Here is a 15,262-nt window from a genome sequence, read left to right as displayed (position 1 = left end):
TTAGAGAGACGCTGTCGGGCCGAATCTGCTCTGCAATGAAACATTCTTAAAAGCAAAACCCAAGTCCCCTCCTTCTGCAGAGGGAAAAAAAAAAAAAAAAAAAAAAAGCTTCATTTCTTTCCTTTCCCTTTTTCTCAAAATCTACTGGGAACAGCCTTAAAATTCCCCCAGTTACCCTCCCTGCTGACCTGGCCTTGGACATGGCCATATCCTGTGGGCCCATGAAATGGGAACTGAAACACAACATCTCCTGAAACAAAGTATAAAAACAAATGCTACAGAAAGGTAACTTGAAGTAGCATATCAGACAGTTTCCAGAAAGAGTAGTAATTAAAAATGTTTTAAATTGGATTTACATTAGAGGATTTCCCCTCCAATAACACTGTTTATTTAATGATAAAAATAACTAAGGTAATAGTATTCTACTGCTTATAAATCTGGGTTGAGAAAGTTTACCCAATCAAGTAGTCTAGCAAGTGTACAGTACATTTGCTAATAAATATAACTGTAATAAGAAGCTTCTTTTTTGAAGGACTGCTGGCAATAAAAGCAGAGGGGCTGAAGCAATTTCCATGTAAAAACACATTTACCAACAGCCTTATTAATATGTCAATTTTTAATTTTTATTTAGTATCTCATCATATGTTTACAGACCCAAGATTTTTATATTTGGAAGTGGACTTCTGCTCAGTCTGTGTGTATGTGCGTGTGAATGCAGCTGTCCCAGGAAGGAATAACCTTCTCAACCTCCTCCCAATTCCCTTCTCTCCAAACAGGAATTGCATCTTCAACCTTTGTTTTCACATATATGGTTATCATAACAATACTAACAAGCCTTTGAAAAACGTCTTCCGTCCTCTCTTGCCATAATGAGTTTCAAAGCTGGCCAGGTTTTGAAACACATCCTAGACACGGGACGTTTCTGTGAATGTTGAAGACTGGTGAAGATTGAAGCTCTGGTGAAGATTTTTGAGGCAGATTTTTGATTGGAGATCATGATTTTTGATGGAGAATAACCACTAGAATCTGGACTCTTTAAAACACTGATGGTGGTATTTAGCAAAATCAAATTAAGGTTGCCTCCTCCCACCCCTCCAAATATACTGCTCACAGTGTGGTTTGGGCAGCTGGGGGGGTAAAGAGAAATATTATAAGTGAAGTACTGCAATTCTTCAGATGTCTGTAAGTACATTGACTTTTTTTTTTTAATTTTTTTTTTTTTATTTTATTCAATTACCCTCAAATCAACACTAGCAGAATATCAGCCATAGTGCACACCCTCCACATTCAATTCTTCAGGTACTTCTGTGCTCCTACAGCACTATCAGGCATCTATTCTTTAGTAGATAAAGAGGGATTATTGCCTCGTGGGACAAGCCAAACACCATCTGATTCAATTATAAACTTAGTGTTGACAACTACCCTGGATATTAAATATACCCCAACACAGATATCTTCCTAAAATAAAACCAGATCTTCTTTTCCTTCTTTTACAAAAAAGAACTTAGGTTCCCATACCTAGATCTCTCCTCCAGTTTCATCTTAAAAAGATCCAAGCAAAACAGATAATGGAAGAGGTCTACCAAAGCATAAGAAACTTTTTTGTCTCCTGACTGAAAAGGCACCTCCAGGTACAGAGGTCATCTTGGGGATTCTGGGAAACAGCACAGCAGGACAGCATCATCTGTCATGCAAAGGAGACACGGCACTAGTCCCCTCCTTGGAAACGCTGGCTTTTGGGTCCTTAAGACCATTCTGACCCTTTCCCCTTACTTTTCAGAGGCAGAACTGAATCTATTTTTGTTTTGTTTTCCTCCTAAACAGCCACTTTCTCCAGATCTGACAACTCTGAGCACCGTGCCTGATCAGATAACGAGTGTTTACACGCGATGCTCAGCGTTCCCAAACCACTCCATTGTTCCCAGCATCCAGCAGTGAAGCCCTGATGCCCATCAGGACGAGAAAGCAACAGCAGAGGAAGGAAAGGTTTCCTGCCTGACAAGAGCAGTCCTGTTTAAATCAGAGATGGAGTTAACTACCCATTCAAACATATGCACACAAAACACTGAGACAGATTGCCTGGCTCTGCCTTGCATAATATTATCAAATCCCAGTGAACCGTGTTTAATAACAACAGGGTGAGATGATACCATCATGCTGGCAACATGGCAGGGGAATGATCACAAACTGTCCTTTATTTATTTGTCCCTCCACAAAAACATTCTCTCTGTTGCCATCCTGCAATTTCCCCTCCCCCCCCCCCCTGCAATTCTTTGAATGCACTAAGTCAGCTGAGATGTTTTTTTGGGGTGAAATTTTACAGCTTGGCTGTCGTGCAGATTCGGGTCGCTTTGCTGATTAGAGAACAGTACATAATTTATTAATGTTTATGCTCAGCTTTAGAGTTCTTATCTCCAGGAGGAGTGGGTTTCTTCTTCTGAATTCCCTCGCTGTGACATCAGTGATGCTTAGGCACTTGACAACATGGTAGATGTGAAGATCTGCTGCAAAATCTGGGGGATCTCTTTGGTATCCATGGCAATAAAAGAGCGACCTGCTGGTAGTGTCCTCTGCAGCCTAAGGAGCAGAATGAAGGACAAGACACAATTACCATTTCAAATAATCTCCCCTTCCACAAGCCAGGATGTTTTTGATCTTTTTCCTTTTGAATACCTTCCCAGTCCATGCCGTTCACATCACTGTCACTGTGCAATTAAAGGCTTGGGAAAGCAGCAGAGGGGGGAAACACTGAGAGCAGCTAAGCCACAGAGCTCCTTTCAGTCAGACAATCAAGAGTGTTTCTAGACATTTCCATTCACGTCCTCTTCCTGACGTGCAAAAACTCTACTTTGATCGAAGTAGCAGTGACCCCACAAGGTAACACCACGACTGGTTTCCTGAGGGCAGCCAGAGATTTACTCTGGAAGTGAAGATATTTACTTGCTCTAAATAGATCACCGTGAGCCCAGAGCTTTCAGTTCAACACCTCCAGTGATTCTAAATGTGCTCATTGTATTTCCTCTTCGAAATCACAGCAGATTAGATGGAAAGATATTTTTCTGTCAATATTAGCCTGACACATTTTTATTCACAGCTTAACCTCCCTTACCAAAGCTACACACGATGCACATTTCAACTCCCATCTCCCTCACGTCCAGTCTGCAGGCTTGGAATTTGTTTTTTTCACTGCTTTTGAAAGGAATTTATGTTCTGTACCATTTCTCCAGTGCTAAGTTAAGTCTCACTTTTAAAGCGAGCTTTAAAAAAGCTGCAACACAGAATTCCCTTCTCCTTCCCCCACAGCAGTTACAGGAAGGCTTTGTCTAATTCTGCACTTCCACATACATAGAAATGCATTTCAGTGACAGCATTGTGTGTATTTTCCATACCCAGTGAACTAGGCAATTATAAGATCTCCTCTTACACAGCAGGATATGGTCAATAATTATTTTGTTTTTTTAATTTTCATTCCTAGCAAAAGCAAAAAGACTTTCTGTAACTATAATCTTCCAGAATAAATTCTCTTTTCATTCATAATGCAGGTCTGATGTACAGACCTGCAAGCATGACTAAAGCTGACTGTGCAGCTGTACCTTTCAAACCTTTTCTGATTAAAACTACTCAGGGCCAGTTCCCTGGGGTCCTTCATACCCTCTGCTCTAGTTGAAGACTTGGAACAGAAGCAGAAAAGGCACTGTTGATATTTGTGGCTACAACAGATTTTTCCTGCATGTACTGATCCTCAGTGGATGTGGAACTGAGGGCACCTGGGACAGAATTTCCTACTTTTCTCCTGTGCCCAAACAATTTAAAGTGAAATACACAGTAGCACTAAAAATAGACATAAAATTTCAGAAGTTTTGAAGACCATTAACCTGCAGCTTCTCCTGGTTTAATCTCTTCTCTTAGGCCCCCACACACTCAAACAGCACCCTGGGCAGTGGCAAGGGCACCAAGTCTCTGTCATGAATGTGTAGTGATATTACACATGGGGACAGTGCACATCCTTTGGTGGGAGGGTGGCTTCAGGTATAGGATGCAAGAAATACTCTGAATAAGCTGGGTGTATAGGATGTCTGCAAGGACTCATTAACCAGGGTTCTCCCTGACACAAGTCAGAAGCTACTGCTTCTTGCTAAGAGATGAAAAAAAGATGGATGAGAAGCTCAACATCAGCTGGCAATGTGCTCTCGCAGTTCAGAATGCCATCCATACTCTGGGCTACATCAAAAAATGGGTGCCCAGCAGGTCCAGGGAGGTGATTCTCCCTCTCTACTCTGCCCTCAAGAGGCCCTACCTGGAGTACTGTATTCAACTCTGCAGCCCCCAGCATAAGAAGGATATGGAGCTGTTGGACTCCAGAGAAAAGTCATGAAAATGGTGAGAGGGATGGAGCACCTCTGCTATGAAGGTGGACTGAGAGTTGGATTTGCACACCCAGAAGGGCACCCATGGGAAGCCCTTCTTTCCAGAGTCTGGAGTGACAGGACAAGGGCCATCAGTTTTAGAATGAAAGGAAGCAGGTTTAGACTGGACATAAGGAAGAAATTTTTTATGATGAGGGTAGTGAGACACGGGAAGAGGTTGCCCAGGGAAGCTGTAGATGCCCCCTCCCTCGAAGTGTTCAAGGCCAGGTTGGATGGGGCCTTGAGCAACCTGGTCTAGCAGGAGGTGCCCCTTGCCCACGGCAGGGGAGCTGGATTACATGACCTTTCAAGGTCCTTTCTAATCCAAGCCATTCTATGCTTTTATGATATTATGATTAAAAAACACAGTGCAGAACATCAGCACGGACAACCACGCCCAACTTCACCGCAATGAGAGCCCAGTCTAGATTTACGACGAATGGAAAGAAATAAAGTTATATTAGGCATAAAACTAATACACTTACCTATCTGCCTGGTCTCCTAGGGATCCTATAAATATGGCAAAAGCATTGACTTGAGTATTGGTGGTCAAGACCTGGGCAAAACTTGATGGGTGGATACCGTATCGCTCGAGATTTGCGTCACTCAGGACGATAACGAAATACTCGTCAGCCTCTTCCTTGGCGATATCACGGATGGCATGCTCTGTCCCTTCCAAGGTGTTGTCACCACTCATGCAGAACTGAGCATGGGCATGCATGACCTGTGTGCAAAGCACAACCAAGTGGAAATACGTAAGATGGCTTTTTGAATAAACATCCGTTTCAGCTGGCACAGGGAGGAACAAATGTTCAGTTGTACTGATTCAGGGGGATGCTTCAGAAATGTGGAGAGTGCTCCAGAGAGTACAGAAGATGCAGATTTTTGTACATAATACATCATATTTTAAGATAATCATCATTTCTTAAGAACTCAGCAGGTCAAACAAACAAAATCCACACATGGACAGAATTAGACTGGACCTCAGGGGAGGTAAAATACTTTGATTGCCTATATTTTCAGTAGCTACATTCCTATCTATTTAAGTTAAAAAACAAGAAATGACTTAGTTACTTAGTTTTGTAATACTGTGACCAGCTCCTGGCTGTTTATAAGTTGCAGTAGACATCCAGATTCTAATAGTGCCACATTTGTTATCAAATATTTGACTCGTGGCATTGGCAGCATGGCTTAAGAATACTGAAATGGTTTGGTTGAGCTGTTATGAAATGAATACACTGTTTACATGGATGAAGCTGTTTCTCATGCAGAAGGTGAGGAATTCTGGACAGGAGAAAATCCAGTCCTAACCTACATAACTGCTGATCTTTTTGAAGGAAGCTCAGATGCACAGTTCTCACCTATTAAGCTGCCAAACAGGTCAATTCTGGAATACACTCAATTTTTCTGCATCCTACTGCAGTGAAGCACTGATGAATACCCACACTTTGCAATTGTGATTCAACACATTCTGAGCCCAGCATCGATGCATTTTACCACTGCTACTGTGACACATCACTTTTTGAAGGAAGCAGGCTAAATCACCAGCCTGCTATCCCTCTATGGTTTTAATTAGTCACTTATGTGCTGATAATACCACCACGTTTTTTTTAGGCAGAGCTACCATTATCACTGCATAATGTCTGGGACTTTCTATATCTTTTGACAGGCAGTCAGACTGACTAATTTATGACACAGCAGTCCAGAAAGAGGCATACTGAGCTTCTACTATTTGTCCAAAATTTGTTTTCTGCTAATTCTCTGAAAGGTCCTGTTTCAGCTTTATGCAAATGCACAGATTTCACTTTCTTGTCTTTCTTTTATTTCACTCACCTGTGATGTACCTGCAATTTTATCTTTGCAGCCATAAAGTTCTTAATTAATCACTTATGAGTAGGATTTACCTTAAGAATCTCTAATCTCTGCTTATTGTTCTTGGGAATTTTGTCACTTCCAACCAAGGCGATGTTGAAGCCATCTCCTGAATGTCCAACAATATCGTACTGCAAGAAAGAAACTTTGTCAGTCATCTGCTAGCCACAAATGGCCTTTGGGCATAGATTAAAGGCAATTTGCTTTCAACAAGAAAACCCAAAGCCTGTTCCCTGCTTTTTTTTATGAGCTGCTTAAGGGAACAACTTGCAATTTCTCACCAACATGCAAACACGGGAAAGAAACGCTAAATAATGAAATTAGAGAACAGTTATTTATTTCCATGGTCTTTTTTTCACCTCAACCCACCAATTGCAGAGCTGTGATGCATAAGATCAAGACCTTGCCCTCTCACATTGTCCACATATTTTTTTAAAGTAGCAACTTTTGTCTTCTGGAGTTTGACAAACAAGAAGTGCATTGTGTGAGAGCAGCTCCCATGTTTGATGGATCACTTTGGTGACCTTATTCTGCTCTGAAAAAAGAGTTTTACAAGCCTTCTTTTTGGAAAATCCGCACTCCTTATTTTTGTACATAACAGATCAAAGTAATTGCTGGAAGTATGTAGAGAAGTTCAGCTCCTTAAGTCTCTGTACATTTTCAAAGGAGAAGATGAGTGCATCATTCTCCTGTAAAAGACACTGCTAAAGCATGACATCTAGAGCTGTAATAGTTCAAAAATCTTGTTGAACAAATGATGTAATATTGGGAAGGCCTTTGTTTTATGTGAGAGTTTTATTGTTGTTACATGAAAACCAAGACAAGCTGAGTTATGGCAAGGTCCTGCCCTGCCCTTTGTGTGGTGGATGTGGCAGTCACCCTTGGGGGAATTCATGAGCAGGACAAAAGTGAATTTAAGAGCTGTCTACACCAAGTAATAGAGCAGAGTGCACAGTGATGAGCCGAGAGAGACCTGAGCTGGCAGTTCCTCAACATGAACATGCCTGTATTTAACCCTGAACAGCTGGCATAGACCTGACTTTACTTGACAGGCAGCCCTTGCAGAATATTTTGCCTCTCGATTATCTTTTATGTAAATACTGTCAGTAGGTCCCTTCTGGATACACCATCCTTAAAGTCCCACATAATCATCTTGTAAGAGGTGTGTCCCATCCCCATAGACATTCTATTTTATTTTTTTTTCCTGATCTAAGACTACTTTATATAGAGAATGTCGAGTTCCAGAGACTGGGAAAATGTTGCTCCCTATAGACAAAGCTCTATTTAATTGTTTCCATAGCCCTGATTTGCTTAAAAATATATAAAGAGTAAAAGAAAGCTATAGCAGCTGGAAAACATTTTTAAAGGTGACACAGCCCTCTGCAGAACAGCAAACGTACCCCATTACTTCACACAGTGTCAAATCATTTAATGACGACCTCACACAGCCCAGACTTCCTTCCCCCTGGAAACCTTTATATAACTTATTCCCCATGTATTGCCATTTCATTCTGCTCTGTTGGCTTTCCCACTCCTGTTCTCAGATTTCCATTTCTTGTGTTTGCTACCCAGCCTCATGTAAAGCTTCCAGTTGGACAAATGCCTTCTCTTCAACGCCTATTTCTTATCACTAATTATTCCTCAGTCTCTCTCTTCCCTGATGAACACTCAGCTGGTGCTTCTGTCTTCCCCAAACCCTCACCTTTCCGGGAGAAAAGACACGGCAAATCAAGTTGCACAAATTTTGAGAATGATGCTGAGGTTGCCTTTGACATATTTCTGAATTAATACAGGAATAAATCCCAAGTGTGGATCATGCACAAAGGGAGTGTGCATGTGTATTGTTTCAAAAACTAGAGATTATTCAAATCAGAGGAGCTAAATAAAGCAGTGGTTTAACGGAGCGGAAAATATACAGCACTAATGTGGTTCTTACATAATGTCAGAAATGCCCACAGATCTTCAGGGTAGGCTCTTAATTACAAAACCCTGCACGTCCTTTGCTGAGCAGTTCTGTATTCAGCATCACTTTTAAATCCACAGCCTAATTACCTGAAACAAAATGCTGTCATTCTCCTCTGTCAAAAGGCAGCTGGTTCCTTCATAACGAGCTCCCTCCTTCCCAGCATTTCATAGCCCTCTCCCACTGGGTGTCCTGGTATCAGCTCTGCCATGCTGAGTTCATGGGAACAGGCCAAACTTTGCCATTTGGGAATATGATTTTGATTCCTGGCACAAATGAACAACAGACCAACCTTTCATTGGGTTTAAATTCAGTGTGACAGTGTCTGCAGGGAACTTGCTGTAGCTCCCAGATGAAGCCCCAGAGGTTGACCCTACAGAAGGTGCCCTCCACATTCTTGCACAAGGAGGGAGCGTGCACCCCAGGTATGGGCAAGGTGAGGTGGAAATGATCTCTGCAAACTATCAGATAAAGGCATGTAAAGGCCTTTACCTGGGAACATCATGTCCTGCCTGCTCCCTCCTTGGCTAGCTGGTTATTATTCTCCGTGTGTGCCCCTGCACACACTCAAGTATGTGTATTTATGTTTAACAGATGTTATCTGCTTTGTTTTTTTTCTTTGCTGACAGTTTACTATGCTATTTGTGACTGAAAAAAATGTGCTGAGGCAGCAGGGAAGAAGTGGCCTTTTGCTTCGTGGTGGCTGCTGCAATCTGGGTCTAACAGAGCCTCCCAAAAAGCAGGGTGAGATCCTGCCATGCTGTGGAAGAGAAGTGCTGCAGTCACCAGCCCTCACCTCCTGGTCTTCGTGGTCCTCTGAGCCTCCTGGAAGTCAAGATAAGGACCAAGAGTAGCCAAAACCTAATGAGTGTGAGGTTGCTTTCGGCCAGATGAGCTCCCCAAAGAGTGAGGTTGGACTTGTGCCCCAGCAAAGGAGGGGAAGGGAATGCAGCAGCACTGACTTGGATTGACTTAAGTCAACATAGGGTTGCAGCCTGGGAGATCCTCCTTGGGAGAGAGGGATGGCAGGCTCACAGCCAAGCTTGAAAGGGGATGAAAGGAAGGGTTTTGCCCCCAGACAATGTATGGGTTCCATAGCAATTTGTGAAACTGCAGAATCTGGGACAGATGTAAAACTGGAGCTTACTCTGCAAGGGCAAAGAAGAAGGATTTAAATCTCTCACCCAGGTTTTCTTTCATAAATTATTGCCTCCTAATCTGTGTTCTAGTAGATTGAACTTTTTGTGATTTGATGTTATCTTGGCGTGCCCACTTTAAAGAAAAGGTGCAGACAGCTCCACAGTCCTGGCCAACCAGTAACCCCAACACATGCAGGCACACGAGTGCTTTGTCAACACCAGATTCCTTCCTTCAGAGTAGTTAAAGTCAAGGATAGAAAAAGGGCCTCTGAGAAGTAAGGATCTGTTAATTTTTCTCATAAATTCCCCAGGAGAATTTAAAGGGATGGAGTTACAAGTAAGAGAAGAGCTGTGACACGATCTTACCAGGAACTGAGTTTTGTTTTGCTTTAGGAAACAGATTGCAAGCATCCTTGAAAGACTCCTAGGACAAATTCAGCAGCAAAATACATGTTTGCTACAGTGTAGGCTTAATTGAATTAATTTATTATTGTGGTAGACAGCAGCCTGTTTTTCAATAGTCTCTGGTACACTGAGACAAGAACTGCTCTGTTCAGAGCTGTGAGCATACACATCTCTCAAAACAGCATAATTTTGTTGGTTTCTTTCCTTGCAGGTTAAAACAGTCCCTGTTCCACTGTCACATTTTGCACTGAATTGATGGTTGCTACTGCTTAAAATGGGTAAAATGGAAGACTTTGTCTTCTGCAGCTGCCATGCCAAAAGGTTTAATTTCTGCAGGCATTAAAACAGCTGAAAGATGCATGCTGAATGTAAAAGGCAGTGTGAATTAGACATGCTTCTGCCAGAGGGCTAGATCTTTATAAATTCATGTCTTCTTTGGAAAACACTGAACATTATATTTTTCCTGAATTTATTTCAAACCTTTTGTTTATTATTTAAGAGAAACTACTCTGCCAAGCCTGTGCAACATTTCTTTTTTCCCCTGAATTAGCAGTGCTGCCTCCATAGTAAATTCTACAAGTGGGAAATGCTGGGCACATAAAATCTGCAATACCCCTTTAGTACAGTGATCAATAACAATTTGGGCCTTTCCTACCAGTTACACAACAGTTTGTTGAACCTCCTGCAATATTTTAAAGGCTTCATAAAACTCCTGTTGGATAATTTACTGGAAACGCCTCCTAAATCTGCCATCTTCTGTGCTAATGATGGAAATTAGGAATGATATAAAAACCATATGGGTTGCAGGACAGACATAATATTACTTCAGATAAAACAAACTGCCCTTCTGTACATTTTCATGTAATTGGCACCTAAAACAACATGTACAAAAGATGTAAGAACATCAACCTTGCAAAATAATTTGCTTCTTATAACTTAAATCTTTAAGTGATGCATCCACACATTCAGAAGGGTCAAGGGGCATTTGTAGGACCATATTTAACCTCCATTAGGATAAGACTGAGAATGTGGCTTCTATTACCTCAGTCACTCCCACTCTTTTCTTTAATGAAGCACTTCAGAGGAAGCATGGATGAGGTGACATTGGAGGGAGGGCTCTGAAACATGGCTGTTAATTTAAATGGATTTCTCAACTGTGGGATGGAACTCCAATATCCCCCTTGACAAGGAATGATTCACTGCCTGCCCTTATGGGAAATGTAAGCAGGCAGGGTGTCTTATGCAAGCACTAAAAGCTAACAAATACCTCCTGGCACTTGTTTGACTTTTTAAGAGGGATTATTTTGTTACCTGCTTGGTACAATCACATACCTTGCTTCCTTTAGAAGGCAGGGACACACTACTCTCTACCTTCATTCTGTGCTGTGAAGGCAAATCTACATCAGCAGTGATACCAAAACACCTAAGGAAAAGCCCAACTGTTTGATTCACAACCTTATTTAGCAGAGAACTAAACCAAGCACCAGCAGAAAAGTGATCTTGAGCAAAGGCCAAGAATTGGTTTCCCAAGTTTACACCATGTAAATCCCCTTTGAATGCTTTGGTCAGCAAGCCTGATGTTTCTCCAGTTAAACACATATTGTACAAGAAACCCCTCAAATTTGTAGCACACATTGCTGTAACCCTTGCAGATGGGGCTACAGCAGGAACAGATAGCAGCAGGCATGTCTAAAGGCAAAAAAAGTCTATTTTTTTAAGACTAGGCAGAAAGAGAATAAGGAATAGATAGAGAAAAGTGATAAGCAGCATATTTCTCCCTGAACACACAGTTACATATTTCTTTATCTTTTTGCAAATGGTTCCTCATTTAGAAGTGAGAAATTCATGGCTTTCTTTGCAGACATACCCAAATTTCAGCCTCATCCTGAAAAAAATTAGCAGCATCTTGCAAAGTGTCAGTTTTTTACAGAATGGAGTTACTGATATTTTAAAAGAATCTGTTACTCCCCAAAGACCTAATTGCACTCATTAGAAATGCAAGAACTGGCATGAGCTCTGGTTATTGATCACATCCATGCAGGTGTAGCAACTGCTATACCAGAATACAAAAACAGCATACAAAAAACCCCCACACCTCACTGTATTTTCAAGATAGAGATTTCAGCACTGCTATTTATTTTTATCACAGGAATGACTCAAGGAGGCCATCAGCACATACACAGGAGATTTCTGATATGAGAGGACTGTGTAATGTTGGTTGAAAGAAGACAACTTCAGCCTACCCAGTGGATCATGTTAGGAATATGGTTTGAACATGCCTAGTTAATCAACACTTCTATTTGTGCTAATTTTGGGGGATGACTTCAGTGGCCAGTGAAATATAAGACCACATCTGACTTGCTGCCTTAGTCATCCCTGGTCCAGCCTTGTAGAAACTCTGAGTGAATCTAATGCCCATGAGGCAGAACAGAGAGATGTGGAAAAGAAAAATACTTTTCTTCTCTTGGGCAAAAGCAGCTTGGAAGATCCAGAGTTCACACTGGATCTGGTCAGCCTTGAAACAAGGGGCTGTTACTGGGCCCCAATGTATGCAGTAGAACAGAATGAACACCTGCCCCCTGGTCACTTTTTCAATATTACTCAATATTTTATCACTTTCTTGATTTTTATCTCCTCAAAACTGAGCAGTTCTTGCCTACTTAGCCATTTCTCATTCGAGGACACTTCCAGACACTTTGCAATCTTTGTCACCCTCTCTTCTTTTTTGGCTCTACAAGAACTTTTTTGAGATGGGGGACCATAATCTCACACATTACACTGATGTGAATGCACTATGGATGTCCACACAGATATTCTGAGGCTTTCTGCTTTATTCTCAGTTTCTAACATTCAATTAGCTTTTTTGAAAGCTGGTGGGCACTGAGTGTTCAAAGAGCCATGTAATATAATTACAAGATTTCTTTGTTGAGCACTAATATATAGCTGAGAATGAGCACTAACAGCTAGATGAGACTTCCAAATTGTGTATTTAAAATCAGAATTGCTTTCTTCCATCTGCAGCACTTTACATTTAAGAACACTGAACACCATCTGTCATTCTATTTCCCAGTCACCATTTAGGGTCACGTCCTTCTCCTTCTTGCAGCTGGATTCCCCCTTTTCATTCTCCAAAACAGGATCATGCAAATAGCAACTTTTGATACCTCACTTATCCATCTCCTTTTAAAATCTTGGTGACATGGAGAGTGGAATTGAAGGAACCCTCAGCCAGTTTGCTGATGACACACTGGAGGGAAGGGATGGCATCCAGAGGGACCTGGACAGGCTTGAGAAGTGAACTCATGCAAACCATATGAAATTCAACAAGGCCAAGTACAAGGTTCTGCACCTGGGTCAAAGCAATCCCATGCATGAATACAGGTTGGGAAGAGAAAGGATTTCAGACAGCCCTGAGGAGAAGGACCTGGGGGTGGTGGTGGACCAGAAGCTTAACATGAGCCACCAATGTGTGCTTGCAGCCCAGAAAGCCAACTGTGACCTGTGCTGCATCAAAAGAAGCACAGACAGCTGGGCAAAGGAGGTGATTCTCCCCCCCTGCTATCATGAGACCCCACCTGGAGTTCTGTGTCCAGTTCTGGAGCTCCTTGAATGTGTCCAGAGGAGAGCCACTAAAATGATCAGAGGGCTGGAGCACCTCCTCTGTGAACACATGCTGAGGAAATTGGGGTTGTTCAGCCTGGAGAAGAGGAGGCTCTGAGATGATCTTATAACAACCTGACAGTATCTGAAGGGAGCCTACAGGAAAGCTGGGGTGGGGCTTTTTACATGGGTGTGTAGCAAGAGGACATGGGGAAATGGTTCAAAAATTGAAGAGGGGAGATTTAAGGTAGGCATTAGGAAAAAATTCTTTCCTGTGGGGGTGGTGAGACACTGGCACAGGTTGGCCAAGGAAGTTGTGGCTGCCTCCTCCCTGGCAGTGTTCAAGGCCAGGTTGGATGGGGCTTTGAGCAACCTGGTCTGGTGGGAGGTGTCCCTGCCCATGCAGGGGGTTTGGAACTAGATGGGTCTTTAAGGTCACTTCCAACCCAAACCATTTTACAGTTCTATTCTGATTCTGTGAGTATACAGAACAACATGGGCTCTGGCACACAAATCAACACAGCTCCACCAGTGACCTTCCTTCACTTCTTCACTCTAACAAATGACCACACTTTTTTTTTTTTTTTTTTTTAGTCTGTTTCTACATGTCAAGAACATTCCTGGCTTTTTTAAGGTCAAAGGGACATACCTTGTGAAGGCTTGCTGAGACAACAAATACATTTTATTAAGATTTCCTTTGGAGGCTATCATTAAATAACACTTGGAACCTACTATCATACCTTCTATCCTACAGTACAAGAAATTGTTTTCTTGCTTTCAGGTAACTGAAAGAACACAATTGAGGGACAAAGAAGGTTGGACTTTCCTCCTGACAAAGTACTACTGTCTGTGCTCTGGGGAGATGGACAGACAGGGCAACTGTGCATCCTGAAGCTCATATATACTTGTGTTCTATAGGCTTAAGAGTTTCTGCTCAAAGAAACAAATAAACAGCTTTATACAGAGAAGGCAGCAAATTTCACTGAACTGAATTCTTTCCTGCTGAAGCGTGTGATGTTACCCATTCACTAGTCCTATTTTTCAGGTTGCTAGAAACAGATTAATGTCTTTATTTCCTCACGAGAATGAATAACGTCCTCTGGCTCGCCTGACTGCTGAACCATTTTTTTCCACTGCTCCACACAGTCTGTGCAATAACCACAGGCTGTAATTACCTTGAATTTGTGCTCGTAATTCTCAAAAGCTTCCATGACCATGCAGACAGCCTCCATGGAGCGTTCCAGCCGCCCATCCACCCCGTTGAAGCGGTACATGCTGCCCGAGACATCCACCACCAGCCGCAAGCGTTTGGGCTTCTCCTGGGGGCTCCCAGGCTGACAGGGAAACACAGCAGAAAATAAAACCCACAAAAAACATTTTAGAAAGAGAACCCAGTGGAGCTGGTGAAGTAACAAACCTGTATCCAGCAAACACCGTTTATTTAAAAATAATAAAAAAAAAACCCAACAAAAGGATCTTAACGTTTTTTTCTGTTTCAAACCAGTTACTTGACAGACACCTTCATTCATTCTTTTCCCCCACCTTCAATAAAAATACCTCAAAAAATTCCAGGCATGGTTCTCTGGAAAACACTTTTTGTGTCTCAGTTTTGATTCTTAGTATTTTATTTCAGCAAAAAAGACTCTAAAATTTGTTCTTTCTGCCAAGGCTCATAATGGAAATGCTTTTCCTCGGCTTACAGTACTAACAGAGAGTTGTATAAGACTGTAAAAACTTGTCTGCTGAGGTCAATAACATTCCAAAAATGTTTAAAATTTTGTTCTGTTTAACTACTAGTTTCTTCTTCATTCTGATGCTAAACCCATTATTTTTTCCTGAAAACAATCCCCATCTTTGTAACAGTTCCTGGCACAGTA

The 15,262-nt window shown here is 41.9% G+C and overlaps 1 protein-coding gene across 2 annotated transcripts in view; it reads right to left on the bottom strand.

The window, feature by feature from the left end:
- Positions 1 to 598: 598 nt before the first annotated feature.
- Positions 599 to 15,262, bottom strand: part of VWA8 (von Willebrand factor A domain containing 8) — a 178,854-nt gene continuing 164,190 nt past the window's right edge. For both annotated transcript variants that reach the window (XM_071740230.1, XM_071740222.1), the window contains exons 42-45: positions 14,561 to 14,719; positions 6,311 to 6,409; positions 4,892 to 5,130; positions 599 to 2,577 (exon numbers count right to left, since the gene is read on the bottom strand). In XM_071740230.1, the coding sequence (XP_071596331.1) occupies positions 2,469 to 2,577; positions 4,892 to 5,130; positions 6,311 to 6,409; positions 14,561 to 14,719 (606 nt within the window). In that variant the 3' untranslated portion in view covers positions 599 to 2,468. The remainder of the gene's footprint in view (positions 2,578 to 4,891; positions 5,131 to 6,310; positions 6,410 to 14,560; positions 14,720 to 15,262) is intronic.

This window comes from Heliangelus exortis, chromosome 1 (genome assembly GCF_036169615.1).
Source record: "Heliangelus exortis chromosome 1, bHelExo1.hap1, whole genome shotgun sequence".
NCBI lineage: Eukaryota > Metazoa > Chordata > Aves > Apodiformes > Trochilidae > Heliangelus > Heliangelus exortis.
The sequence above is the reverse complement of the archived record's forward strand: the minus strand, read 5'-3'. Positions and strand labels throughout refer to the sequence as shown.